At 43.4% G+C, this 26,478-nt stretch overlaps 2 protein-coding genes across 5 annotated transcripts; one reads left to right on the top strand and one right to left on the bottom strand.

The window, feature by feature from the left end:
* Positions 1 to 2,971: 2,971 nt before the first annotated feature.
* Positions 2,972 to 19,274, bottom strand: haus2 (HAUS augmin like complex subunit 2). Of its 4 annotated transcripts, none has more exons than XM_041213944.1 (7): positions 19,205 to 19,274; positions 18,148 to 18,254; positions 15,087 to 15,191; positions 7,262 to 7,331; positions 6,234 to 6,366; positions 4,412 to 4,520; positions 2,972 to 3,992 (listed from the first exon to the last, which is right to left on the bottom strand). In XM_041213944.1, the coding sequence occupies exons 2-7, from the start codon at positions 18,235 to 18,237 to the stop codon at positions 3,876 to 3,878; spliced, it is 624 nt and encodes a 207-aa protein (XP_041069878.1). In that variant the 5' UTR covers positions 18,238 to 18,254; positions 19,205 to 19,274; the 3' UTR covers positions 2,972 to 3,875. The 4 variants fall into 4 exon arrangements, with proteins under 4 accessions (XP_041069878.1, XP_041069879.1, XP_041069881.1 ...); XM_041213945.1 differs by lacking the exon at positions 19,205 to 19,274 and adding an exon at positions 18,383 to 18,434; XM_041213947.1 differs by lacking the exon at positions 15,087 to 15,191.
* Positions 19,275 to 19,456: 182 nt separating this feature from the next.
* lrrc57 (leucine rich repeat containing 57) lies at positions 19,457 to 26,049 on the top strand. The gene is made up of 6 exons (XM_041214383.1): positions 19,457 to 19,625; positions 20,410 to 20,578; positions 21,797 to 21,932; positions 22,600 to 22,868; positions 24,283 to 24,468; positions 25,364 to 26,049. The coding sequence occupies exons 2-6, from the start codon at positions 20,495 to 20,497 to the stop codon at positions 25,403 to 25,405; spliced, it is 717 nt and encodes a 238-aa protein (XP_041070317.1). The 5' UTR covers positions 19,457 to 19,625; positions 20,410 to 20,494; the 3' UTR covers positions 25,406 to 26,049.
* Positions 26,050 to 26,478: the final 429 nt, after the last annotated feature.

Raw genomic sequence — 26,478 nt, 5'->3', positions numbered from 1 at the left:
GATTGAAAAGAAATTGAGTGAACTAAATTATTTAATAAATATTCCAGTTAGAAGAAAGAAGCAGAGGGTGTGTCATGTAAACATGCTTTAAAAGTACTTTGGCAGGGAAGAGGAACAAAAAGAGGTGTTGGTGATGGTGGATAATGAAAAAAAGAGGTAGAAGTGTGGAACTCTGAAATTGATTTTCCTCTAATCAAATTGGATAATGAGGGGGTACTTGAAAATTTAAATGAAATATTGAGTTTCCTTCCAAACAAGTGTCAAAGCGATTTGGAAAAGCTATTGCAGTTAAACAAACCTATTTGTGGAAATAAGTTGGGAAAGACAGATTTAGCTATACATGATGTGTCTGTACAAGTGTCATCTTCAATAAAGCAACATCCTTATAGATTAAATCCAGCAAAGTTATCACAAGTACAAAAAGAAATTGATTTTGTGCTTCAAAATGGTATTGAGTCTATTTACAGTAACTGGAGTTTGCCTATCGTGCTGGTACCGAAACCGGATGGAAAACAGATTGTGTGTGGACTATGGAAAGGTGAATGTGGTGACAAAAGCGGATTCTTATCCTATACCATAGTTGAAAGATTGTATTGAGAAAGTGGGACAATCGAAATTTATCACAAAGATTGACTTGCTAAAAGGATATTGGCAGGTACCGTTGTCAGAAAGAGCAAAGGAGATATTGGCTTTTGTGATGCCAAATCGATTATATCAGTTTAAAATCATGCCATTTGATTTGAAGAACTCACCTGCAACATTTCAAAGACCGACAAAGTAATTGCAGGGCTAAAGCAATTGTGCTGTTTATATTGATGATCTGATAGTTTTCAGTCAGACATGGGAGGAGCATTTACAGCACCTGAAAGAATTATTTTCTCAATTACAAGAAACTAATTTGGTGATGAACTTGGCTAAAAGTCAATTTGCAAAAGCGCAAGTTACGTATCTAGGCCATGCCATTGGATATGGTAAGGCGGTTCTGAGAAATGTGAAAGTCAAGGCTATCGTGGATTTCCCACTGCCTACAATGAAACATGAAGTTTTGAGATTTCTGGGCACGAGTGGGTTTTACCAGAAATTTGTACCACATTTTAGCAGTGTGGTTGCCTTACTGACTGAGCTATTAAAAAAGAACAAGAAGTTTCAATGGACACTGGAGTGTCAGAAGACATTTGATAGTTTGAAAACTGCATTAACTATGACACCAGTTTTGACAGTACCGAATTATGCCAAGCAATTTAAATTGGCCATTGACGTAAACAATATAGACATTGGGGCTGTACTGTTACAAGATGATGACACTGGAATTGAAAAACCAATAGTGTATTTTTCACGGAAGCTGAATGTAAAACAGAGAAGATATTCCATATTTGAAAAACAGACCTGGGGTTGGTGTTAGCGTTGCAGCATTTTAAAATTGATGTTGCAAACAATTCATCAGAAACAACTGTTTATACAGACCACAATCCTTTGACGTTTATGGACAAATTTTGAGATAAAAGTGCAAAACTTTTCAGGTGGAATCTATTATTACAACCATTTAATCTACAGATTATACATGCTGCTAGTAGAGAAAATCTGTTTACAGATGCGTTATCAAGATTTTGAAGCTAAAAGAGAAAATTGGACATTGAACTGAAATGATTTCTGTTGATACCAAGGATTTTTTAATATATTGTTATGTTAATGCATTGATCTGGTAATGTAATAGTGTAATAAATATAGAAGATAGTGTGAGATGGGTTATTAAAAAAATGAAGCCATCTTTTAAAATTGAGTTCATTTTTCGATAGGGAGGGGGATGTCATGAAGAGATATTAATGTCTATAATGTTATTGGAAATTGTTAAATTGGAATTGTAGTAGGGTATGTGTCTATACGTGTGCCTTAATTGGATTAAAGCCAGCTAGCCTGGGTGCTTTGATGTATAGAAATTTGAGATGTTAATTAAATTGTTAGGAGAGATAAAATTTAAAAAACCTAGTTATACAATAGAAAATTTACATTCAAAGGGGAAGCCCAATATAAACAGAAAGGAGTTTTGTGACAGTCAGAGGCATTTCAGATCTAACCAGCCTATAAGCCTACAACTGGCTGCAAAGGAACCAAGTTGAAAGGAACCTCATTTTGAATTTGAATCAAACGTGCTTTGCCTGGTGTCTGTTTGAAGTCTATGGGTTATTGTTGCCTTGGTGAAGATTTACTTGGGATTGATTAATTTGGGGATTTGTTTAGAAGTTATGGTAGTAAATTGTAGACATGTGTATGTGTTTAATTTGTTAAATTAATAAATGTTTAATTTAGTTTTATATAAAAAAAACCTCTTGAGGCTTGGTGGTTTTATTCCTGAATTCAAATCCGCATCTCAAACATACCAATTGAAAATATAGATTATGACAGCTGTTCAAGTTTCTCTCTGTGATTTAAACAACTCAGCCTTTACCAACTGCTGTGTCATAAAGTGGACATTGGAAAAAGTTGGAATTCTGCCCAAAGTCAGAAAAGTCTCATCCCTGCCTTTATAAAATTCCATGGCTTTTCAATTACTTTGGGCCTTTTTTGGAAATTTCCATTACTTTTCCAAGTTTTCCATGACCTGCAGAAACTGCCAGCAACAATTAAGGAATGGTGATATATGTCCATGGCAGGATAGTCTGCAAATTGGGGTGGGAGCTTGAAGCTAATGATATTTCCACAACAGTAAAAAAATTGTTGATTAAGCAAACTGCTGAATCCCAGATGTCAAGTATGGCGGATGTTGTTGCAACTGCACCTATCCTTGCCAGTGGTGACTATTTCATTACATTCATGGCTTAAACCTGGTAGACAGTGGGGAGGCTTTGAGAGATCTGGAGCTGAGACACTAATCTCTCTCGTAGCCCTGGCACTGATATTGCTGGTCTCTTTATGCTTCCAGTTAGTGTACCTGGTGCTGATTAATTTTAATAAAATTCCAAAAATCATTAAATATGCCAAAAGAGACTTTTATTTACAATTGAGCATAATCTTAGCCAATTTCTGACTAGAAGAAATGTGTGTGAAACTATTACCATTATCATCACATAATTACTATTATCATCATTGGGAGCATAAAATTCTACAAGATGATGTACTCAACAATAAAGGATTCATTTATGTGCTATGTGTTTGGGGCTGGCTCTCTCTGATGACATTTTATCCTGATCGGACACTGCACAAGACCCTATTTACCTGGGATAACAGATCCCCCAGTTGTCTAAAGATTAAAGACACTGAGCGAAAGGCCCTGGTTTCATTTCCAGTTGGGGACAAAGAGTTGTGGCTGGGGAACAACAGTCTTGGTTCTCCTCCTCGTCATGATTTGGTGGCTCTGGCTGAAAATTGTACAGGAATGGACATAAGAGGAGGACAAGATTGGACTTGGCTACACTATAAAATAACCCTGCTATTCCTGTGTGGACTGACATGAAGATTGGTTGCTTGAGTAACCAGAGAAGCATTGGTACCCATGGAAATGTACCTAAGAAGCAGTCACTGCCTGTGCAACAGCAGGCACAGACACTGCCAAGTAAAATCTGTCAGACGTTCACACTGGCAGCACTACAGGGAATGACCAAGGGTTCTTAGCTGACATATTAGCTCCTCTGCTCTCTCCACGGACGCTAAGCATTTTCACCATTTTGCGTTACCTCACAGAGTTTGCCCAGACACTTCCCACAACTGATGTCCCAAAGAGTCAGCTGAGTGGTTGTCCAGTCACAAACACTGGTTTATTACTGTTGCTAAGACCATCCATAGGGAGTTCACACATTCAAATCTGGGAACTCAAAAACTCGTATCAAATGGCCCAATTCTCTGGGTGATACTGACTTCCCAATCGGAAAGCAGAGTCATCATTTGCTTCCCAGGCTCTCCAATCCAGTCTTCTGCTGCTCTCTCCACCTCATGATAAAATCCATCACTTCTTTCAGTTCCAGTACCTCAGACGCCATCCTGGCAACAAGGTTTTCCTAAACAGACAACAGATAGTCTTCAAATGCTGATATTCTTAGTGCATCTTTCTATTACAGTAATTACAAGTGGATGAACATCAGTGTTAGGACTATTATTTCTAACACTAGAGCTTGTACTGGCTTTTTCTGGGACGGGCACAATACAGGTTTCCCACAGAGTAACTCTCCTCTACACTGCACGTCAAAGACCCCCAGCACGTGGTTAGATATAGGGTAAAGCTCCCTCTAAACTGTCCCATCTAAGTCTCACTGAGCTGGTGTTGCATGTTTTGGACAGAGTGTTAGATGGGAAAGTGTGGAAAGGATTATGTATCTGATTCAGGTTGTGATAATGATTGACTGAAATGGAAAAAGTGCCATTCTACACGAAGAGAAAAAATTATAAAAACTGTTGGAAACTTCCACTGTTTACTTACCATCAGCTTCACTTTCACGGACACGCGAGGGGTGCTTCTTATCAGCTGCAGATTGGAGTCCAGTTTCTCAATAAACTTAACCATCATAGGCAGGAGTTCAGAGACATATCTAGGGAAAGGTTAATGTGATTAGCAGAGAGATAAAGGTAGCTGAGAAAGGGCTGAGTCTCATTTCAAGTGCAGAATGTTACTGACTGTATCCCTGTTGATGTTAATCCAGCTCCCTTGCACGGTCACTCAGATCTCCTTCTCCCCAGCATCGTGTTACTGACTGTATCTCTACTGATATTAATCTAGATCTTTCAGTGTCTCTCAACTGATATTAATCCTGCCCTCTCACATTGTTGGATTTTGTTGCAATTAGGTTCTTACCATTTAAAGAAAGACTAACATTTATATAGTGCTTTTCACGAACATGATGTTCCAAAGCCAATGGACTACTTATAAAGTGTAGTTACTGTTGTAATGTAAGAAATGCGGCAGCTAATTTGCACTCAACAAGGTCTCACAAATGGTAATGTGATGCTGACTAGGTAACATGTTTTAGTGGTGGTTACATAGGACATGGAAATTACTAGATAAAGAAAGACTAAGCTCTCTCCATTTTTCCTTTTACTATCCTGGTAGCCACATGATGTGATAATGGGGTTATTGGGTGAAAGGTTAATATTGTCTAGCACACTGGGAGTAATCTCTTGTTCTTTTACAAAATAGCGCTGTGGGATTATTTACATCAACCTGAATGTGCAGATGGTCCTTGGTTTAATGTCTCATCTTCATGTCAATAGTGCAGCATGTTCAACAGTGCAGCACCCCCTCAGTACTGTACTGGGACTGGCAGCCTTGATTATGTTGTACTCAAGCCCCTAGATTGGAGCTTGAACCCACCATCATCTGACTCAGTGGGTTGAATGCTCCCAACACCACCCACAAAATCAAATATAAAAATCAAATTGGGATGTCTTCAAACAATAGCCAGACTTGTTGTAGAATTTACATTCTAATGCCACAGAATCTGGTTGGGTTTGCTGCAGAAACTGTTTTGAACTCTTGATAATCTTTTAAATGAAAACTATATCAACAAAATTGGGATAAATCAGGCACAGCCCCTAATTCAGGTCAGCTGTAAAACCAAGAACAAAGTTTAAAGGAAACTTACAAACTTTAAATCAAAATGTGATTAAAGGGGTCAACAAAACACCCCAGTCCCCGCGGTGCCCACCGAGCACGGAAGGCCTCGAGAGTGCCAGCAGACACCGCGTGCTCCCTCTCCAGGGACATCCGGCAGCGAACGTAGCCGCAGAAGAGGGACAAACAATCGGGCGGGACTCCCCCGTCGATCGCCCGCTGCCTGGACCTGTTAATGGCCAACTTGGCCAGGCCCAGGAGCAGGTTCACGAGGAGGTCCTCCTCCTTCCCGACCCCCTTCCGCACCGGGTGCCCATAGATCAGGAGTGTGGGGCTGAAGTGCAAAAGGAAGATGTAACTCTTTCAAGTACAAACACGCTTCCATCTGTTCCTATTCAGATGAAGTTACATTGTTTCATAGTTTGCCATTGTGAGATTTGAACTCTTGATACTCTTTTGAGTAAACCTGTTTCCATCTGTTTCAGATGAAGTTACATTGTTTCATAGTTTGCCATTGTGAGATTTGAACTCTTGATCTTGGGGTTACAAACCCAGTATTATAACCACTTGGCTATTTAGGCCAAGCAGAAACTGTTTTGAGGTGCTGGAAAATTCTATGGGCCCTAATTAATACCAATTACCATGGTGCTGACATCAATAAAGCCATGTGCAGTTGGGATGTCCCACAGCTCACCTGTGACAATTGGCTTCAACAGGCAGGCACTGATGACAAATAGGCTGAACCAAACGCTGTTTCAGTGACACTGTCACCTGCAAGATTGCCTCCAAGTGGCTGTTCATCAACTGAAGCCGACTGTATTTCTCAGCTAGCAATACAACAGAGAAGCATGTCAAATATCTGAAGCTGAGGCACTGAGAGTGTCTGACATTCAGCGCATATAATACATACCAAATCACTACAGACTCCTTACCCTCCCTATGTCTCTCCTTTTGTGCTGAAGGTGTTAACTCACAAAGGGCAGAGTTTTACAGGTGGTAGCTTATCCAAATGGCCTTTCTTCATTGAGCACAGGCAGGTCATTCAACCAGTGATCAGGGGCAGGAACCCTGGCTAATTTGCCACTACTTGGCTCAGGAAGAGACTGGCTAACTCAGTACAAACTGGAGTGTGAGCCTGGGACCCTCTAAAATTATTGCTACAAGGTCCACAATAAATACATGATAAACCCATCTAAGGACATTCAGCGCTGGATCAAATTGGCAGTGACAGGCCCAGTCAACTCCTTAGGTCTGGTTGGTTCTGATCCCTAATCTCTCTCACTCATACACTCCCTCAACTACCTATTTCTCACATATCTGTCTCCCTCAGCAGTATATTACATTACATAGGGAATGTGTGGAATGAATTAGAAACTGTTCACCTTCGCCTAAACTTGGGTCCATGTATTAGGAACAGATATTTTGGCAGGAATAGAGCATGCAGTAGCCTAGTGGTTATGGTACTGGACTAGGAATCGGAGTTCAAATCCCCTCTAGGGAATGTCATGAAACTTAATTCAATAAATATAGTCATTTATGGGCTGATAAAAAATAAAAAGCCAGTGGACTGTGTGTAAAAACCCAACCAATATCCTAGAGGGAAGGGACCACTCTGGTCTGGCCTTCGTGATTCCAGTCCATTAAAGGAATACGTCAAACCCACCCAGTAACCTACCTGCTCCATTAATATTTCACATGCACAGAACTACCAGACAGACTTACTCAAACACACCGGGTGGGTGATATCTGCGGTGTCATTCTGCAACTTCAGAAGCTTTAATTCCAGAGATTTCTGATGGTCAAAAGTGAAGAAACATTAACAACAGTACATGGCAGAGACTCAGGTAGTTTGGGGGGTGATTGCACTCCTGGTCACACAGACCAGGACTTCTTGTTTTACTGGTCTGTGTTGAGTGATCTAGTTTCAGTTGGACTGGAGGTTCGGGCCACATTAGTAGCTTCAGTGCCCCTTGGTGGATCAGCCAAATGTCTATTGTTCTGAGCCTCCTGTCCAAATGTGTATTTGTGTAATTTTTGGATGAGGGCAGGGTCGAGTTGTCTGTGATAGGGACAAAAAAAAAATTAGCCCCTCGAGCCTGTTCAGCCATTCAGTGAGATCATGGCTGATCTGTGACCTAACTCCATATACCCAACTTTGCCCCAGATCCCATAATATCCTCAGTTAACAAAAATCCATCAACTGTGGACAGAGAAAGAGAGTTAACGATACAGATCCTTGCAGAACTCTGCTAGTCACCTTTGTCAATTAAAGTACATGCCCATTATCCTTACTCTGTCACCTCCCAATCAGGCAATTTCCAAACCTGGTCAGTAATTTGTTGTAGCCCTCTCCCATCCACATAATATCCTGCTCACACACTACTGAGACCCACACGTGAGGAATGGCCACTTTGATAAGGTGTCAAAGTGTATGCATTATCCAAGCAACCATATCTCAGTTGCATCACTGCTTCAGGGAATAAGGGGAGAAAAGATCCAGGGTAACATTCTGGGGAACTGGGTTTGAATCCCGCCACAGTAGATGATAGAATAAAAATCTGGATTTAAAAGTTTAATGATGACCATTGTCAATTGTCGTAGAAACCCATCTGGTTCACTAATGCCCTTTTGGGAAGGAAATCTACCATCACAGAGAAGCTGCAGGACATTCTTTTGGGGGAGGTATGAAACGAATATTTTGCATCTGACTTTACAAAGGAGAAGATGCTACCTAGACCGAGGTGAGAGAGGAGGTATCTGGTACACTGGAAGAATTTACAATTCAGAAGGACGGGGTGTTAGAAAGGCTATCTTTATTTAAAATAGATAAGGGTACCAGGACCGGATGAGATGCATCCAAGGGTACTGAGGATAGTGGAAATTCCAGAGGCACTAGTGATAATCTTCCAGTATTGCTTAGACACGAGAGGTGCTAGAAGACTGGAGAATTGTGAATGTTACACCCTTGTTCAAAAAGAGGTGCAAGGATGAAGCTGGGAACTACAGACCATCGGTTTGACCTCAGTGGTAGGGAAACTTCTGGAAACTATAGTACGGGATAAAATCAATAGTCTCTTAGACAAGTGCAGATTAATTAAGGAAAGCCAGCATGGATTCATTGAGGGAAAATCATGTTTAACTAGCTTGCTGGAATTTTTTGAGGAGGTAACAGAGAAGGTTGATAGGAGAAACACTGTTGATATGGCGTATATGAATTTTCAAAAGGCATTTCATATAGTGCCACACAACAGACTTGTGAGCAAACTCCTAGGTCATGGAATAAATGGAAAGTACGCACTTGGATAAGAATTTGGCTAAGTGACAGGAAACAGTGGGTAGTGATAAATGGCTCTTTTTCCAGATTGGAGGAAGGTTTGTAGTGGAGTTCCTCAGGGGTCAGCGTTGGCACCCTTGCTCTTCCTGCTATATATTAAATGACCTAGATTGTGGTGTGCAGGGCATGATTTCAAAATTTGCAGATGAGATGAAGATTGGAAACGTTGTCAACTGTGATGAGGATAGTCTTGAACTTCAAAAGGACATAGACATGTTGGTGGACTGGGCAGACAAGTGAAATATGAAGTTCAATGCAGAGAAGTATAAATCCTGCCACAGTAGAGACAGTATAAAATAAAGGGAGAGCCGCTAAAGGAGGTGCAGGAACAGAAGGACCTCGGTGTATATGTACTTGGGTCATTGAAGATGGTAGGGCATGTTGAGAGAGCAGTTAATAAAATATATAGTATCTTAGGCTTTATGTATTGGGGCGTTGAGTACAAGAGTAAGGAGTTCATGTTGAACTTGTATAAGACGCTAGTTAGGTCTCATCTAGAGTACTGCGTCCAGTTCTGGGTGCTATACTAGAGGAAGGATCTGAAGGAGACACTTTGGAAGGAGTAAATTGACAAGGAAGTATTCAATGAGCGGCATGGCATGAGCAAGTTCTGAGGAACAAAGAGACCTTGGTGTGTGTGTCCATAGATCTCTGAAGGCAGAAGGGCACGTTAGTGGGATGGTGAAAAAGACATATGGGACGCTTGCCTTTATCAGTCGAGGCTTAGATTACAAAAGTAGGGAGGTCATGTTGGAGTTGTATAGAACTTTGGTGAGGCCACAGCTGGAGTACTGTGTACAGTTCTGGTCACCACATTATAGGAAGGATGTGATTGCACTGGAGGAGGTGCAGAGGAGATGTTGCCTGGGATGAAACATTTAAGTTATGAAGAGAGGTTGGATAGACTTGGGTTGTTTTCGTTGGAGCAGAGAAGACTGAGGAGCGACCTGATCGAGGTGTACAAGATTATGAGGGGCATGGACAGGGTGGATAGGGAGCAGCTGTTCCCCTTAGTTGAAGGGTCAGTCACAAGGGGGCATAAGTTCAAGGTGAGGGGCAGGAAGTTTAGGGGGATGTAAGGAAAAACTTTTTTACCCAGAGGGTGGCGGTGGTCTGGAATGCACTGCCTGGGAGGGTGGTGGAGGCGGGTTGCCTCACATCCTTTAAAAAGTGCATGAGCACTTGGCACGTCATAACAGTCAAGGCTATGGGCCAAGTGCTGGTAAATGAGATTAGGTAGGTAGGTCAGGTGTTTCTCACGTGTCGGTGCAGACTTGATGGGCTGAAGGGCCTCTTCTGCACTGTGATTCTGATTCTGAGTACAGAGGAGATTCACAAGAATGATTCAGGGATAAAGAACTGTAGCTATGAGGATAGATTGGAGAGATTGGGACTCTTTTCCTTGGAGAAAAGAAGGCTGAGAGGAGACTTTGATAGAGGTATTTGAAATCCTGAGGGGTATGGACAGGGTAAATAGTGAGAAACTGTTCCCACTCAAGAAAGCATCAAGAATTAGAGGGCACAGTTTCAAAATAATTGGCAAATGGAGTAAATGTCCTGTGAGGAAAAATTTTTGGGAGTCTGGATTGAACTTGCTGAAAGGCTGGTGGAGGCAGGTTCGATAGAGCTATTCAACAGGGAATTGGATTGCTACCTGGAAAGAAATAACGTGCAAGGTGACGGGGATAAGGCCGGGGAGTGGGACTAGGTGGAATTGTCTTTCAGAGAACCAGTGCAGACACAATGGACCCAAATGACCTCCTTTTACACTGTAAAGATTCCGTGATCCTTACATGGTGTGGCCCACATGTGACTCCAGACCCACAGCAATGTGGTTGACTCTTAACTGCCATCTGAAATGGTCTAGAAAGCCACTCAGTTGTATCAAATTGCTAAAAAGTCTAAAAGGAATGTAATGGACCGCCCAACATCGACCTAGGCATCAGAAATGACATTGGTAAACTCAGCCCTGTCAACCCTGCAAAGTCCTCCTTACCAACATCTGGGGGGTAGTGCATGACATACTCATACTCATGGAATCATACCTTACAGATAATGTCCCAGACACCACCATCACCATTCCTGGGTATGTCCTGTCCTAATGGCAGGACAGACCCAGCAGAGATGGCTGCACAGTTGAATAGTCAGGAGGGAGTTGCCTGGGAGTCCTCAATATTGACTCCAGAGCCCATGAAGTCTCATGGCATCAGGTCAAACACGAGCAAGGAAACCTCCTGCTGATTACCTGATTACCACGTACCGCCCCCTGATCAGCTAATGATACACTACTCCTCCATGTGGAACACCACTTGGAGGAAGCACTGCAGATGGCAAGGGCACAGAATGTATTCTGGGTGGGGAACTTCAATGTCCGCACCAAAAGTGACTCAGTAACACTACTACTACAGACCGAGCTGGCCGAGTCTAAAGGACATAGCTGCTCGACTGTCTCTGCGGCTGGTGGTGAGGGAACCAACAAGAGGGAAACACATACCTGAGCTCAATCTCACCAACCTGCCTGTCACAGATGCATCTTTCCATGACAGTATCGGCAGGAGTGACTACCACACAATCCTTGGGGAGACAAAGTCCCACCTTCATATTGAGGATACATCCCACTGTGTTGTGTGGCACTACCATTACCACTGTGCTAAGTGGGATAGATTTCGAACAGATCTAGCAACTCAAGACTGGCAATCACAAGGTGCTGTAGGCCATCAAGATCAGCAGAATTGTGCTCAGCCACAATCTGTAACCTCATGGCTCGGCACATCCCCCACCCTATCATTACCACCAACCCTGGTTCAAAGAAGAGTGTAGGAGGGCATGCCAGGAGCAGCACCAGACATGCCTAAAAATGAGGTGTTAGTCCTGGGTTGCAGCTTCACAGGTTATGTGCATGCCAAACAGCATAAGCAGCAAGCGACTGTTGAGAGCCAAGAGAGAGCTAAGCAATTCCACAACCAATGGATCAGATCTAAGCTCTGCAGTCCTGCTACATCCAGTTGTGAATGCTGGTGGACAATTAAACAACTCATTGGAGGAAGAGGCTCCACAAATATCGCCATCCTCAATGATGGAGGAGCCCAGCACATCAGTGCAAGAGGTAAGACTGAAGCATTTGCTACAATCTTCAGCCAAAAGTGCTGAGTGGATCCGGTCTCCTCCAGGGGTCCCGAGCATCATAGATGCCAGTCTTTAGCCAATTTGATTCACTCCACGATATCAAGAATCTGCTGAAGGCACTGGTTACTGCAAAGGCTATGGTCCCTGACAATATTCTGGCAATGGTACTGAAGAATTGTGCTCCAGAACATGCCACACCTCTAGTCTAGCTGTTTCTGTACAGCTACAACACTAACATCTATCCGCAATATGGTATGTTCTGTACACAAAAAAAAAACAGGACAAATCCAACCTGGTCAATTACCACCCCATCAGTCTGCTTTCGATCATCAGTAAAGCGATGGTCATCAACAGTGCTATCAAGTGACACTTGCTTAGCAATAACCAAATGCTTAGTTTGGGTTCCGCCAAGGCCATTCAGCTCCTTACCTCATTACAGCCTTGGTTCAAACATGGACAGACGAGCTCAAGTCCAGAGGTGAGGCGAGAGTGACTGCCCGTGACATAAGACAGCTTTAGCCGACTGTGACATCAAGGAGCCCTAGCAAAACTGGAGTCAATGGGAATCAGGGGGAAACCTCACCATTGGTTGGAGTCATACCTAGCACAAAGGAAGATGGATGTGGTTGTTGGAGGTCAACATCTATGTCCCAGAACATCACTGCAGGAGTTCCTCAAGTAGTGTCCTGAGGAAGATGGCTGAACAATGGGCCACCTTCAAAGAAAAAGCATTGAAGGCAATGTCAAGGTGTATTCCCTTGAAGGGAAAGGTAGGACAAATAAATCCAGAGCACCATGGATGACGAGAGAGATAGAGATAAACATGAAAAGGAAGAAGTGCATGTATGACAGATATCAGGCAGAAAATACAATGATCAAGCTGAATATAGAAGGACCAGAGGGGAAGTGAAGAAACTAATAAGAAAAACAAGGAGAGAGCATGAAAAGAGGCAGGCAGCCAACATAAAAAGGGAATCCCAAGGTCTTCTATAAACAGGTAAATAATAAAAGGCTGGTAAAAGAAAGACAAGGGCTGATTAGGGACAAAAAAGGGGACTTGCATGTGGAGGCTGGAGAAATAGCGCAGGTGTTGAACGAGTTCTTTGCATTTGACTTTACAAAGGAAGAGGATCCTACCCAGGCCAAGGTGAGAGAGGAGGTAACTGGTACACTGGAAGAATTTACAATTGAGAGGAAGGTGGTGTTGGAGAGGCTATCTTTACTTAAAATAGATAAAGTACCAGGACCCAATGAAACACAGCCAAGGATACTGAGGGAAGTGAGAATGGAAATTCCAGAGGCACTAGTGATAATCTTCCAGTATTGCTTAGACACCAGGGAGTTGCCAGGACTGAAGAGTTGCAAATGTTACGCCCTTGTTCAAAAAGAGGTGCAAGGATGAAGCTGGAAACTGCAGACCAGTCGGTTTGACCTCAGTGGTAGTGAAGCTTCTGGAAACTATAGCACAGGGTAAAATCAATAGCCACTAAGACAAGTGCAGGATAATTAAGGAAAGCCAGCAAGGATTCATTGAGGGAAAATCATGTTTAACTAACTTAGAGTTTTTTGAGGAGGTAACAGAGAAGGTTGATAGGGGAAACGCTATTGATGCGGTGTATATGAATTTTCAAAAAGCATTCATACAGTGCCGTGCAACAGACTTGTGAGCAAAATTTTAGGTCATGGAATAAAGGGGAAAGTAGGCACTTGGATAAGAAATTGGCTGAGTGACAGGAAACAGTGAGTAGTGATAAATGGTTCTTCTTCAGATTGGAGGAAGGTTTGTAGTGGAGTTCCTCAGGGGTCAATGTTGGGACCCTTGCTCTTCCTGATATATATTAATGACCTAGACTGTGGTGTACAGGGCATGATTTCAAAATTTGCAGGTGAGATGAAGATTGGAAATGTTGTCAACTGTGATGGGGACAGTCTTGAACTTCAAAAGGAAATAGACATGTTGGTGGATTGGACAGACAAGTGGAAGATGAAGTTCAATGCAGAGAAGTGTGAGGTGATTCATTTTGGCAGGAAAAATAAGGTGAGACGGTGTAAAATAAAGGGAGAGCCGCTAAAGGAGGTGCAGTAACAGAGGGACCTGGGTGTATATGTACATGGGTCATTAAAGATGGCAGGGCATGTTGACAGAGCAGTTAATAAAGCATAGAGCATCTTAGGCTTTATTAATAGGGCATTGAGTACAAGAGTAAGGAGGTCATGTGGAACTTGTATAAGACATTAGTTAGGCTTCCAGTTCTGGGTGCCATACTTGAGGAAAGATGTGAAGGCATCAGAGAGAGTACAGAGGAGATTCACAAGAATGACTTTTGGATAAAGAACTGTAGCTATGAGGATAGATTGGAGAGGTTGGGACTCTTTTTCTTGGAGAAAAGGCAGCTGAGCTGAGACTTGATAGAGGTATTCAAAATCCTTAAGAGTATGGACAGGGTAAATAGTGAGAAACTATTCCCACTCAAGAAAACATCAAGAACTAGAGGGCACAGATTCAAAATAATTCACAAAAGGGGCAAATGTGATGTGAGCAAAAATTTTTTCACCCAGAGGGTGGTTGGATTTTGGAACAAGCTTCCTGAAAGGGTGGTGGAAGCAGGTTCGATAGAAGTATCCAAAAGGGAATTGGATTGCTACCTGAAAAGAGAGAATGTGCCTAATTACAGGGATAAGGCAGGGGAGTGGGACTCGGTGAATGCTCTTTCAGAGAGCCAGTGCAGACTTGACGGGCCGAATGGCCTCCTCCTGCAATGTAATGATACTGTGAAACTGTGAAGATGCTGTGACTTATGGAAGTATCTTCCAGTACTTGTTTACAATGAGATCCTGTATAAATGCAAGCCTCTGCTGTTATTATATACATCATCAATAACTAGGAGCCCAGTCCTGTTTTGGCAGGCTTGCATGGCATGGTTTCTCCTAAATCTGTGTCAAATATTTTTTTGATAATGCTTCTGCAAACTGCCTAGGGATGCAAGTTAAAGGCTCTAAATAAAGTCAAGTTGCTGTTGCATTTGGCTCGTTCCTATCCTTTACAGAGTGAACAGTTTTATTATCTAGAGTTGTAAACACTGGTACCTGCTCAAGTTCTGCCCTGGTGTGTGAAATTTCATCTATTAGTCTGAAGCGTTGAACAAATGGCACTGTGTTTCCAAACTCTATCTTGTTTAATTCTAAGATATCCTGTTTGACAGGAGAAGAAAAAAAAGCACGTCAGTAATCTGAGAATAAAACAAATACGCAAATTAGAGCTACAACTGCAATCAACTCACTCCCCATCTCTGCAATGCTGGCAGGCAAGATGCTTGGAACAGCAATGACATCCTATTCAAGATTTTCCTGAAGAACGGTGTCCCACGGTACAGAAGAAGACAAGGCTAGATTAGGCTGGGCTGGAATCAGGAGCTAATCTTTGATTTTAGAAAGCTTGTTAGATAATACCAAGCATGACTGTTTTAAGCTTGCAGGTTGTGGGAGGAGGCACAGACTAAGCGAGAGATGGTCTAGGGGAGGGTGAGGAAACCAACATGTAAGTCAGCCTTTTGGAAAATTTTTCACAAGTCAGAGAGCAGGACTCCTGGTCTGTGATAGTGTTTTTTCATTCAGGAGAGACAGAACTACTCTAACTGGCCTCATCATCCAGAGTAAGGGGAGAACAACATAAAATTGACTCTGGATCTCATTTTGGATTGCCAAGGAGCAACATTTACTGGAAGTGTGCGCGTTTGGGCACCAGTGGACAGGAAAGAGCCTATCTGTGAGATGCAGCTTGTTTAAAATCCACCAGCATCCCACTTCAAGGCTGACCTGACAACACAAATTCAATGGCTGATCACAGTCAGGCAGGCACTGGAGGGTGGTTGCTACAAATACTTCAGTGCTCAGATCAGCCATGGCTCTGGCTTAGCATTCTTGCCTACGTGTTAGAAAGTAGTGGGTTCAATTGCCGGTAGAGACCTGAGCATATAACCTAGGCTGACACTGCAGTGCAGTACTGACAGGGTGCTGCAGTGTTGGAAGTGCCATCTTTCCGACGAGATGTTAAATTGCAGCCCCGTCAGGTGGATTTAAAAGAGCCCATGCCACTATTACGAAGAGGAGCAGGGAAGCTCACCCCAGTGACCTGGCAAATATTTATCCCTCAGTCAACATTACAAAAAATCCTCCGTCGCATCTGTTCTGATGATGCTACCTTCAAAATCAGTTCCTCTGACATGTCCTCCTTCTTCCTTAACCGAGGTTTCCACCCACGGTCGTTGACAGGGCCCTCAACCGTGTCCGGCCCATCTCCCGCGCATCCGCCCTCACGCCTTCTCCTCCCTCCCAGAAACATGATAGGGTCCTCCTTGTCCTCACTTATCACCCCACCAGCCTCCGCATTCAAAGGATCATCCTCCGCCATTTCTGCCAACTCCAGCATGATGCCACCACCAAACACATCTTCCCTTCACCCCCCATCCATAGGGATCGTTCCCTCCGGGACACCCTGGTCCACTCCTCCATCACCCCCTACCTATGGCACCTCCCCATGCCCACGCAAAAGATGCAACACCTGCCCCTTCACTTCCTCTCTCCTCACCGTCCTTGCAGGTGAAGCAGCATTTCACTTGCATTTCCCCCAACTTAGTATACTGCATTCGTTGCTCCCAATGCGGTCTCCTCTACATTGGAGAGACCAAACTGGGCGACCGCTTTGCAGAGCACCTGCGGTCTGTCCGCAAGAAAGACCCAAACCTCCCTGTCGCTTGCCATTTTAACACTCCACCCTGCTCTCTTGCCCACATGTCTGTCCTTGGCTTGCTGCATTGTTCCAGTGAAGCCCAATGCAAACTAGAGGAACAGCACCTCATCTTCCGACTAGGCACTTTACAGCCTTCCAGACTGAATATTGAATTCAACAACTTTAGATCTTGAACTCCCTCCTCCATTCCCACCCCTTTTCCATTTCTTCCCCCTCCTTTTTGTTTTTTTCCAATAATTTATGTAGATTTTTCTTTTCCCACCTATTTCCATTATTTTTAAATCTTGTATGCCCTTCTAGTCTTTTCACCCCACCCCCACTAGAGCTGTACCTTGAGTGCCCTGCCATCCATTCTTAATTAGCACATTCGTTTAGATAATATCACCACCTTCAACACTTCTTTGTTCCTTTGTCTGTGACATCTTTTGATTATCTGCTCCTATCACTGCTTGTTTGTCCCTACAACCACACCAGCTTATATTTCACCCCTCTTCTAATATTCAATCAGTTCTGTTGAAGGGTCATGAGGACTCGAAACGTCAACTCTTTTATTCTCCGCCGATGCTGCCAGATCTGCTGAGTTTTTCCAGGTAATTCTGTTTTTGTTTTGGATTTCCAGTATCTGCAGTTTTTTGTTTTTATTACAAAAAACATGATCACAATGGTGTTTGTAGGAGTCTGCTGTGCGCAAACTGGCTGCTGTATTTTCTACATGACAAAAGTGCTTACTGACTGTGAAGCACTTTGAGACATGTTGAGGTTGTGAAAGGAGCTATATAAAAGAAAGTTTTTCTTTCTTTGGGGTTTTGGGAGCTCCCATTCAGTCTGCTAACCCTGAATTCATCAGTGTCAACTTAACCAAGCACCAGATGGAGTTGAGTGGGCATATTCCTCATAGGGACAATTATTGACTGGGTTCAAGAGTTAAGAACAACCCCAAAGCAAGTAGGGCTGAGGAAACATCTGGAATTTTAAAAAGAAAAAATAAATGCATGGATTTTGAAAAGTGCAAAAGGCATTGTAGAAGATTGAGGAGCATGGACAGGGTGGATAGGGAGCAGCTGTTCCCCTTAATTGAAGGGTCAGTCACAAGGGGGCATAAGTTCAAGGTGAGGGGCAGGAGGTTTAGGGGGATGTGAGGAAAAATTTTTTTACCCAGAGGGTGGTGATGGTCTGGAATGGACTGACTGGGAGGGTGGAGGAGGCGGGTTGCCTCACATATTTTAAAAAGTACCTGGATGAGCACTTGGCATGTCATAACATTCAAGGCTATGGGCCAAGTGCTGGTAAATGGGAGGTAGGGCAGGTGTTTCTCACATGTCGGTGCAGAGTTGATGGGCCGAAGGGCCTCTTCTGCACTGTGATTCATTAAATTCCTCCAGGGTTAGCCAACAATACCTGTGTCAACAATCCCCTTCCCACGCACCGCTCGAGGAAACAGGCTGCTGGGTTCGCTACTACCGGCTCCCATGGGTTTGCCGACTGCATTCTCACTTGAAGATGGGCTGAAAAAGAGAAATTGCAGAAAAAAAATCCTAAGAGCTCAGCAGAGATTCAGTGTTGTGGCTTCTAAACTAGAAGTCTGAAGCAAATACTTTTCCATAATTAGTCACTTGTACACAAACCCAAGTACCTCACACAGGTCATCATCCCAGATTCCAGAGCCAGGGATGGGGGGGGGGGAAGAGGGAGGGCTGGGGAGGAGGGCTGTGGGGGTGGGGGAGAGAGCTAAGAGGAGTGGGGGGGAAGGGGGTGGTTGGTGTCTATACTCATTGGCTTTTACAAGAACGAGAGGTGATCTTATTGAAACGTACAAGAATCTGAGGGATAAAAACAAAAAACTGCGGATGCTGGAAATCCAAAACAAAAACAGAATTACCTGGAAAATCTCAGCAGGTCTGGCAGCATCGGCGGAGAAGAACAAAGTTGACGTTTCGAGTCTGAAGGGTCATGAGGACTTGAAACGTCAACTGTTTTCTTCTCCGCCGATGCTGCCAGACCTGCTGAGTTTTTCCAAGAATCTGAGGGAGTTTGACAGGCTTGATGCTGAGAGGTTATTTCCCCTCAGGGGAATCTAGAACTGGGGGCAAATTTTCAAAAAAAGGGGTCTCCTATTTGAGATGGCGTTGAGGAGGAATTCCTCCTCTCAGAGGGTCGTTAGATCTATGGGAGTATCTTCGCCAGCAAGCAGCATATTCAAGGCTGAGTTAGATAGTTTTTCGATCAACAAAGGAGTCAAGGGTTATGGAGTGCAGACAGGAAAGTGGAATTAAAGCCACGATCAGATCAGCCAAGATCTTAGTGAATGGCAGAGTAGGCTCAAAGGGCTGAATGGCCTACGCTTATTTATTAGGATTTTGTGTAGGGAATGATATAGTATAGATGATGTAGTATCGGAGGTTGGGAGGGGGGTGGTCAGCAGCAACCACCATTTCCAGCTATGACCGTTACTCACCAATCCCGCGCTCCACCTTCACTCTGCGTCGCGCAGTGAGGTAATTTATTATTGAGAGCGCTTATTGATGACGTATGGACCAAGTATCTCGCCATGTTGGTAAGGTCAGGAGACGCTGGCAAAAGGGTTCGTCTTGGGATTTTGAAGGCGGGTGTTTACCACGTGGACGCTGCATTGCGGTGGGGTGGGGGGAGGGGTGGTTTATTGGCATGGGTTGATGTGACGGTGAGTCCTCCACACAGCCGCAGTAGGAGCTATGACGCGGTTGCGCTGGCTCCGAGTTCGGGCCGAGCGGAAGTTGCCGGGGCTGTTTTGCACAGAGATACAGTCGGTTTCCGGATTATCGAGCGGACCCGGTTCCGCCCTGTAATAAGATAAAGGCGCCACCCACAACAAATGGAAGAACAGGTCACAGAGACAGGTAATAACCGGGATCGGGAACTGAGATTGGTCAACTCTCCTCAAGATTCAATCTCTTTTATAATCGGCAGAGGTTTAAAAATCTGATGAGGGGGCTGCTGTCAGGCCTGCTGAGTATTTCCAACGTTTTTATTACTTTTATAATCAAAGATTACTACTATCCACCCAGTAAGCTTTCTCATTTTCCCTCTGACATGTTCCCGAGCAGCCTCTGTACAGTGGACTTCAGTCCTTTCAATGGGCTCCTCAAAGAACATTACAGCTGAGTCTTAAATAAAAACAGAAGATGCTGGAAAAACTCAAGCAGGTCTGGCAGCTACTGTGGAGAGAGAAACAATGAGTTAACGTTTCGACAATGCATGACTTCTTCAGAGCTGAGTCTCATCTTGTCTATATAAAAACAAAAAACTGCGGATGCTGGAAATCCAAAACAGAAACAGAAATACCTGGAAAAACTCAGCAGGTCTGGCAGCATCGGCGGAGAAGAACATAGTTGACGTTTCGAGTCCTCATGACTCTTCAACAGAGCAGTTCTTCCCTAGTCTGAAATACAACTGTTTGCCACTGCTGTCTACTTTCTGACATTAGCCAATTTAGTTTCCATGCTGCCATTGCCCCTTTAGTCCCATGGCCTTTAAATTTGCTAACTTGGCAACATCCTGTCCTCGAATTAAGACTCAGTTTTGTCCCAGAGGAATTGTTTTAACTATTTGAGCAGATGGTGGTTGAGGTTTACATGTTGGGTTCCGAGTTCCATATTTGTTGACTTGTGTGTTTTATTATAGGTATGATCTGGTGGGACTTGTCTTGAGCAGACCTGGATGTGACCAGAGATTGGGGAAAGTTTTTTTGAATTTATGCAGTTTTGCCATGGGGAACAGTGCCCTGAAAGCTCACCTGGAAACTGCACAGAAGACAGGGGTGTTCCAGCTCACGGGGAAAGGCCTGAATGAGGTGAGAAGTTGCAGCAAAACAGTGAGAGTTGTGATGTTTGTAATGGACCCTAAAGTTGAGCTGTCGGCAGACTTAGTGATTTCTCATCAAAGTAGCCGTGGATCGTGTTTGTGCCCTAACCATGAATGCCAGCAGCATGATCGGCAGTGAGGGCTTCACATTCAACCCTGGATCTTATCCCCTGCTCTCCCTTCATACTTCACTGCAACAATCACGGGACAGTGATGGGGAGCAGCAACCCAGACAGATTCTTCCCTTCACAAAATGAGAAGCATTGAGGCTAATTCTATACATTCTTAAATTACTTACTGCATTATTAAGATAAGGCCAGAACCACAAGTAACCAGACTTCAGAACATAGGATAGGAGGCCATTCAGCCCTTTAAGCCTCTTCTAGTGCTCGGTTAGATCATGGCTGATCTTTATTTAACTCCAAGTCCTCACCTTTGTTCTGTAATCCTTTAAAGCCTTACCTACCAAAAGTCCATCGATCTCGGTCTTGAAATTTTCAGCTGACCCCCAGTCTTGACAGCATTTTGTTGGAGAGAGTTCCACCACCCTTTGTTTGAAGAAATGTTTCTTGAAATCACCATTGAAGAGCCTGGCTCTAATTTTAGGGTTGCGCCCCCTTGTTCTGGACTGGCCCCGCTGGAGGAAATAGTTTCTCTATATCAATCCTATCAAATCCTTTAATCATCTTAAACACCTCGATCAGATCAGCTCTTAATCTACGAGAGAATGCAAACCTAGTCATTGATGTTTCTAATTCTTGGGAACTGAATGTGAAAGTGATTGTTCCTTGTCCATGATGTACTTCATTGATCTGAGGAATGTCAGTAGTTGGACTGAGACACATTTGTCTCAGCAACTTTAATGCTTGCTTCCATTCTCACTCCCCTTTTACACCCCTCCCATTTCCATTTTGACCTCACTATTTTAGCCTTCTATGCTGTTCCATTGAAGGTGAACACAAGATACAGGAGCAGCCCTCATTAATCAGCTGTGCAAACTGCAGCCCTTTGATATTAAAGTAATGCTTAGTTACTTCAGTCCTTTACATGCCTGTATTATTCTCCCAGTAGCAGGTGGTTATGGTGGAGCTGGTCTTCCAGGAGACCCTAGTTCGGTATAGGTGGGAGATTCAGGGATTGCCCCTTTTCTCCTTTAGCAATTCTTTAGAAGTTACTGATTTCTGGATTTGTTCTTTTTAATATTCAGTTTCCCATGGACCTGCAGAAACTTGCATCGAGTCTAAGGACGATGGATCTGTCAGGAAACAAGATCGAGATCTTGCCTTCTGTCATTGGCCACTTCACAGCTTTGAAGAGTTTGAATTTGAATAGCAATAAATTGGGTAAGACTCAGTAGACCATCAGTTGTGCACAGCCCAGCCCAGTCCATTCCAGCCCCATGCAACATACATCCTCATTGATACCATTATATCAGACCACCCTGCACCCTACAGCAATCAGTGCATCCAGCTCACCAATTTTATTCACAATCCTTTGTGTATTTACAAATACACATCTCAAACCGCTCTCCATCTACATTTTTTCTTTTAATTGCTCTTCCTCCTGATGTGCTTTTTTATAATTTCCCTGTTCTCTCTCACTTTCCTGCATTGGCTGCCCCTTCTCTTTCTATTCTAATTTAACTCCTCCAAATTACTAGTTAGGATACTCTGTCAGTAAGGACACTGGTCTCAGCCTTGTTCAGGTGAAGCCTGTCCATCTGTACAAAGCAATTCTGCCCCAAAACTATGCTCCTATGTTAATTGGTCCCTAATCCCAGGAATCTGTATCCTTCTCTCAAACACTGTCTCCAGCCCGTCTCTCTTTTGCAGATCCCGCCTGCCTCCGAACTGATCCCAGTGCACCCAGAATCTGAGAGCTTCCCTTTCACAGCATGACACCAGGCCCAGAATGACCCAGGAACATGAAAGTAGCTCGGTACCTCACTGGTTGGCAGTTCTACCCACTGAACACGTCTCTTTCCGTTATCTTGACATGTTTCTCTGTCAGCTGTTCTCCCAGACGATGTGGGCAAGCTGAAGAAACTGGAGACTCTGCATCTCAACAGTAACTCACTGAAACAACTCCCCTCCAGCTTTGGCCAGCTGGCAGCCCTGAAGACCCTGAATCTCTCTGGGAACCAACTTCGGGAGTTTCCACTTCAGCTCTGCCACCTCCGACACCTGGATGTGGTGGATCTGTCCAAGAACCGAATCCAGCGCCTTCCAGATGAATTGGAGCGGTTGCAAGCCATTGAACTCAATGTCAACCAGAACCAGGTCTGTCACTGGCAAGCACAACTCAAAAAAAAATGGAATAGTATGTGAGGATGAGCGGTTAATGCGCACTCTGAACTGTGTGTATTATTAGTTGTTCATGCCAGTCTGCGTACACTATTTGTACACCAGGATCTGTATTGTTGTGCAGTGTGAGATGTGTATGCTATTACTTCTGTACGCTGTGAATTATATAATAATGCACACACTACAATCTGCATTATTTCTTGTTCTCGGTATAAGCTTAGCACTCTGAGCTTTGTCTATTATTAGTTGCAACAGCCTGTGTGCAGACAAAGGCAACATGTATTTGTAAATGGTAAGTCATGTCTAATGAACCTAGTTGCATTTTTTTGAGGGGTTACTGATATTATAAAGGATTTCCTATGAGTGTTATTTATGTAGACTTTCAGAAGGCACTTGATAAGGTTCCATCTAGGATCATTATTGCAAAAACAATTGGAATCGAAGGCAGCCATTGGCTTGTATAGAGAATTAGGTCAGAGGGAAGTGACAAAAAGACTGAGAATGATGAGTACGTACTAAAATTGGTAGGTGGTGGGAGTTATGCTACCCTCTGGTTAGACCTCATCTGGAGTACTGAATTCAATGTATCTCAAGGGGTTGTATCAGTTTTACCAAAATGATACAGGGGCTAAAAGGGTTTAATTATGAGATCAGGCTGCATAGGCAAGGTTGGTATTCCTTTCAGTCTAGAAGTTATAGGGGTGATCTAATTGAGGTGTTCGTGATGATTAAAAGATGTGATAGGATAATTAGAAATAAACTATTCCTTTGATAAGGAAGCCCAGAACAAGGGGGAACAATCTTAAAATTGAGCCAGATGTTTAGAGGTGATGTCAGGAAACACTTCTTCACACAAAAAGCTGTCAAGGGGGAGGAGTCAGTTGAAAATTTCAAAACACAGATAGATAGATCTTTATTAGGCAAGGGGATTAAGGGTTACAGAACCAAGGTAGGTGAATAGGCAAGATACAAATCAGCCATGATCTAATTGAATGGCAGAACAGACTTCAGTGGCTGAATTGCCTCCTGTACCTAGTAAAGGTTATCCCCAGTATGAACTGTTATTAGTTGTGTGCACTTAATTGTGCACAGTATGAGGGATATGCATTATTAATTGTAACTGTGACAATATTGATCCTTAAATCAATTAGGAACCAATGTTTTTTTTCTTCAAACGCTTCAATACAATTTGATTTATTGTACAAATCCATCAGTGCAATTTTTTGTGAAAAAATGCCATTAATTGTGTACATTGATTCAAAAACCCATACATGGAAGAGGTATGGGTGCAATAGAAGAGCAGTGTGTGCACAGTATGAGGACTGTGCACTACAAGCTGCTAATTTTATGATTTGGTTTGAAGTTTAAAGTTACCATTTTGTGCTTTCAGATCTCTCAGATTTCATCGCACATCTCCCGCTGTCCACGGTTGAAGGTTTTGCGGATTGAAGAGAACTGTTTAGAAATCTCCATGATCCCTGTCAGTATTCTGGCTGACTCCCAGATCTCTCTGCTGGCTGTTGAAGGAAATCTTTTTGAAATTAAGAATCTGCGAGATCAGGAGGGTTATGATAAGGTTGGTCACAATGTGTGATGGGCAAGGATTGGTGGTGCTAATGGGATAATCAATACCTGAAACAGAATAGACAGGTACAGGCGTCTGGTTAGTGTTACTTCTGGCAAAGGATCCCATTTGAAACCCTGACATCTCTGGTGCCTGCAGTACGCTGTGGAATTCCTATGATTTTACTGATTTAGAGCTAAGACCAGGTTTGTACACCTGTACTTTCAGCATCATTAGTGCTTACTTCAAATTCTCTAGTGTACCAGGACAGAAACAGGTTCACCCAGTGTACACCTGTGTGTTTGCATCACGAGCTATCCACTCAATACCACTCTCCTGGGAACCTCCCCATACCCTTTAATATCCCACCTTGTCTAAACCCACTCTCCTGCTTAATCCCTGTATCCTTTGATATCCCATTCATTCCCCATACCTTTTTAATGTCAGTCTAAACCCATTCCTCTAAATTGGCCTAAGTAGGAATGTGAGATTAATGAAGGAAAGGACTTAGGAGCTGAAGGGGAAGGGTGATTGAATGGTGGTATTCTGTTGATGTAACTGAATCCAGAGTATTTCAGTTCACTTCTGCCCTGTCAGTCTGATGCCAATCTGACTCCAGTGCACGGTCCAAAGTGTGGGGAAGGCTGATAGTTTATAAGAATTTGCAGAAATTGGGTGGCAGGGTGGAGACCTCAGGGATTAGTTCCACCTGAGTGGGGTTATTGCAGATGGGAGGGTGGGCCAAGTATAGGGGCACAGTTCTGCATGATCATAGGGGTGAAATTGTGTGTGGGACAGTAGATTGAGCAAATGACAGTCTAACTGTGACGGTGGATTGATTCATTGTGACAGACCTGAGTGAGTGTTTGGGTGGTTTGCACTCTGATTTGTATTTCTCTTCCCTCAGTATATGGAACGTTTCACAGCAACAAAGAAGAAATTCTCTTGAAGATCCAAGGTCTCTGCCTTAGTCACAGGATGATGGCCCAGCTTATCTGGGCAGCTGGTTAAATGGTAGAAGTACCTTACAATACACTATACAGTGGAAGTGACTCCAACCCATTGAAGAAAACTGTGGAAGGGCAGTACGATGTGATGCTAAGGGCCCCAGCCCTGCCTGTATTCCAGTTATTGGGGTTAGTAAAGTTGATATGCTACCTTTAATCTATACTTTAGTGTTTTTAAGCCACTGTGAACATAGGGACACACACAGTCCTGCACACTCCTGACAGAATCCACTACAGTTGCACCTTGTATAAACAGTAGCACTTTGCACATGACTTCCTGAGTTGGAAAAGGGGCTGGAATTATGTTAGGGTAGGGAGATGGCTTGGGTAACTTGACTGTTCTTCACTGTATTTCCTACTCCCATAACTGGAGCTCTATTCAGCTTGAATCTGATTTGCTGATAAAGAGGCTGCTGCCTGGGATCAGGACTGGTATCTAAGCTGACAAGACTCAGCATTCTTGGTTAAAGGTGATGGTGCAGCTACAGCCCCTGTTCCAACTTCTTGTTGCTGAGTTCTGGCTCCATTCCATCCATCATTTCAAACAGCATTGTGTATATATAAAATAAAATACTTACATATAAAATGCTTCCTTGTTAGTTTTTCTCCACCCCCCACCCCACCTTTTTGATTTGACAAGTGTTCAGCAGCAGGGAACTCTGTGGCAGGACAAGGTTTCCTCTTGCTTGCCCTGACACTCAGCCTGGCCAGGAAGGCCAGCCAGATCAATCACCACTTGTTTAGGTAAGAGACCCATAAGTCAAAATGCAGGATCCCTAAGAATATTTAGGGTGGCGAGAGGAACCTGGAATTCAGCAATGCCCCTTATAATTGCAGCAGAACAGAAATCATTCAATTCTTCAGGAACTTTGAAAATGTGAAGCACAATAAACATCAGGAACATTTTCCCTGCCAGAATTGAGCTATTGTGGCCTGTTGATTTGGTTATTACTGTGGAAATTTATGGAAATTTGGAATGGCTAAATGAAACAACTAAGATACCAGCTGTAGGGAA

The sequence above is a fragment of the Carcharodon carcharias genome, chromosome 20, assembly GCF_017639515.1.
Source record: "Carcharodon carcharias isolate sCarCar2 chromosome 20, sCarCar2.pri, whole genome shotgun sequence".
Taxonomy (NCBI): Eukaryota; Metazoa; Chordata; class Chondrichthyes; order Lamniformes; family Lamnidae; genus Carcharodon; species Carcharodon carcharias.
Note: the sequence above shows the minus strand (reverse complement) of the source record. Positions and strands in the feature narration are given on the sequence as shown.

Coding starts and splice junctions, on each gene's coding strand:
- haus2 (XM_041213944.1), bottom strand. CDS start 18,237: ATGCAGTCGGCAAACCCATGGGAGCCGGTAGTAGCGAACCCAGCAGCC. Junction 15,192..18,147: donor GAAGGGGATTGTTGACACAG/GTATTGTTGGCT, acceptor CCTGTCAAACAG/GATATCTTAGAATTAAACAA. Junction 7,332..15,086: donor CCAGGGCAGAACTTGAGCAG/GTACCAGTGTTT, acceptor TTTGACCATCAG/AAATCTCTGGAATTAAAGCT.
- lrrc57 (XM_041214383.1), top strand. CDS start 20,495: ATGGGGAACAGTGCCCTGAAAGCTCACCTGGAAACTGCACAGAAGACA. Junction 22,869..24,282: donor TCAATGTCAACCAGAACCAG/GTCTGTCACTGG, acceptor TTGTGCTTTCAG/ATCTCTCAGATTTCATCGCA. Junction 24,469..25,363: donor ATCAGGAGGGTTATGATAAG/GTTGGTCACAAT, acceptor CTCTTCCCTCAG/TATATGGAACGTTTCACAGC.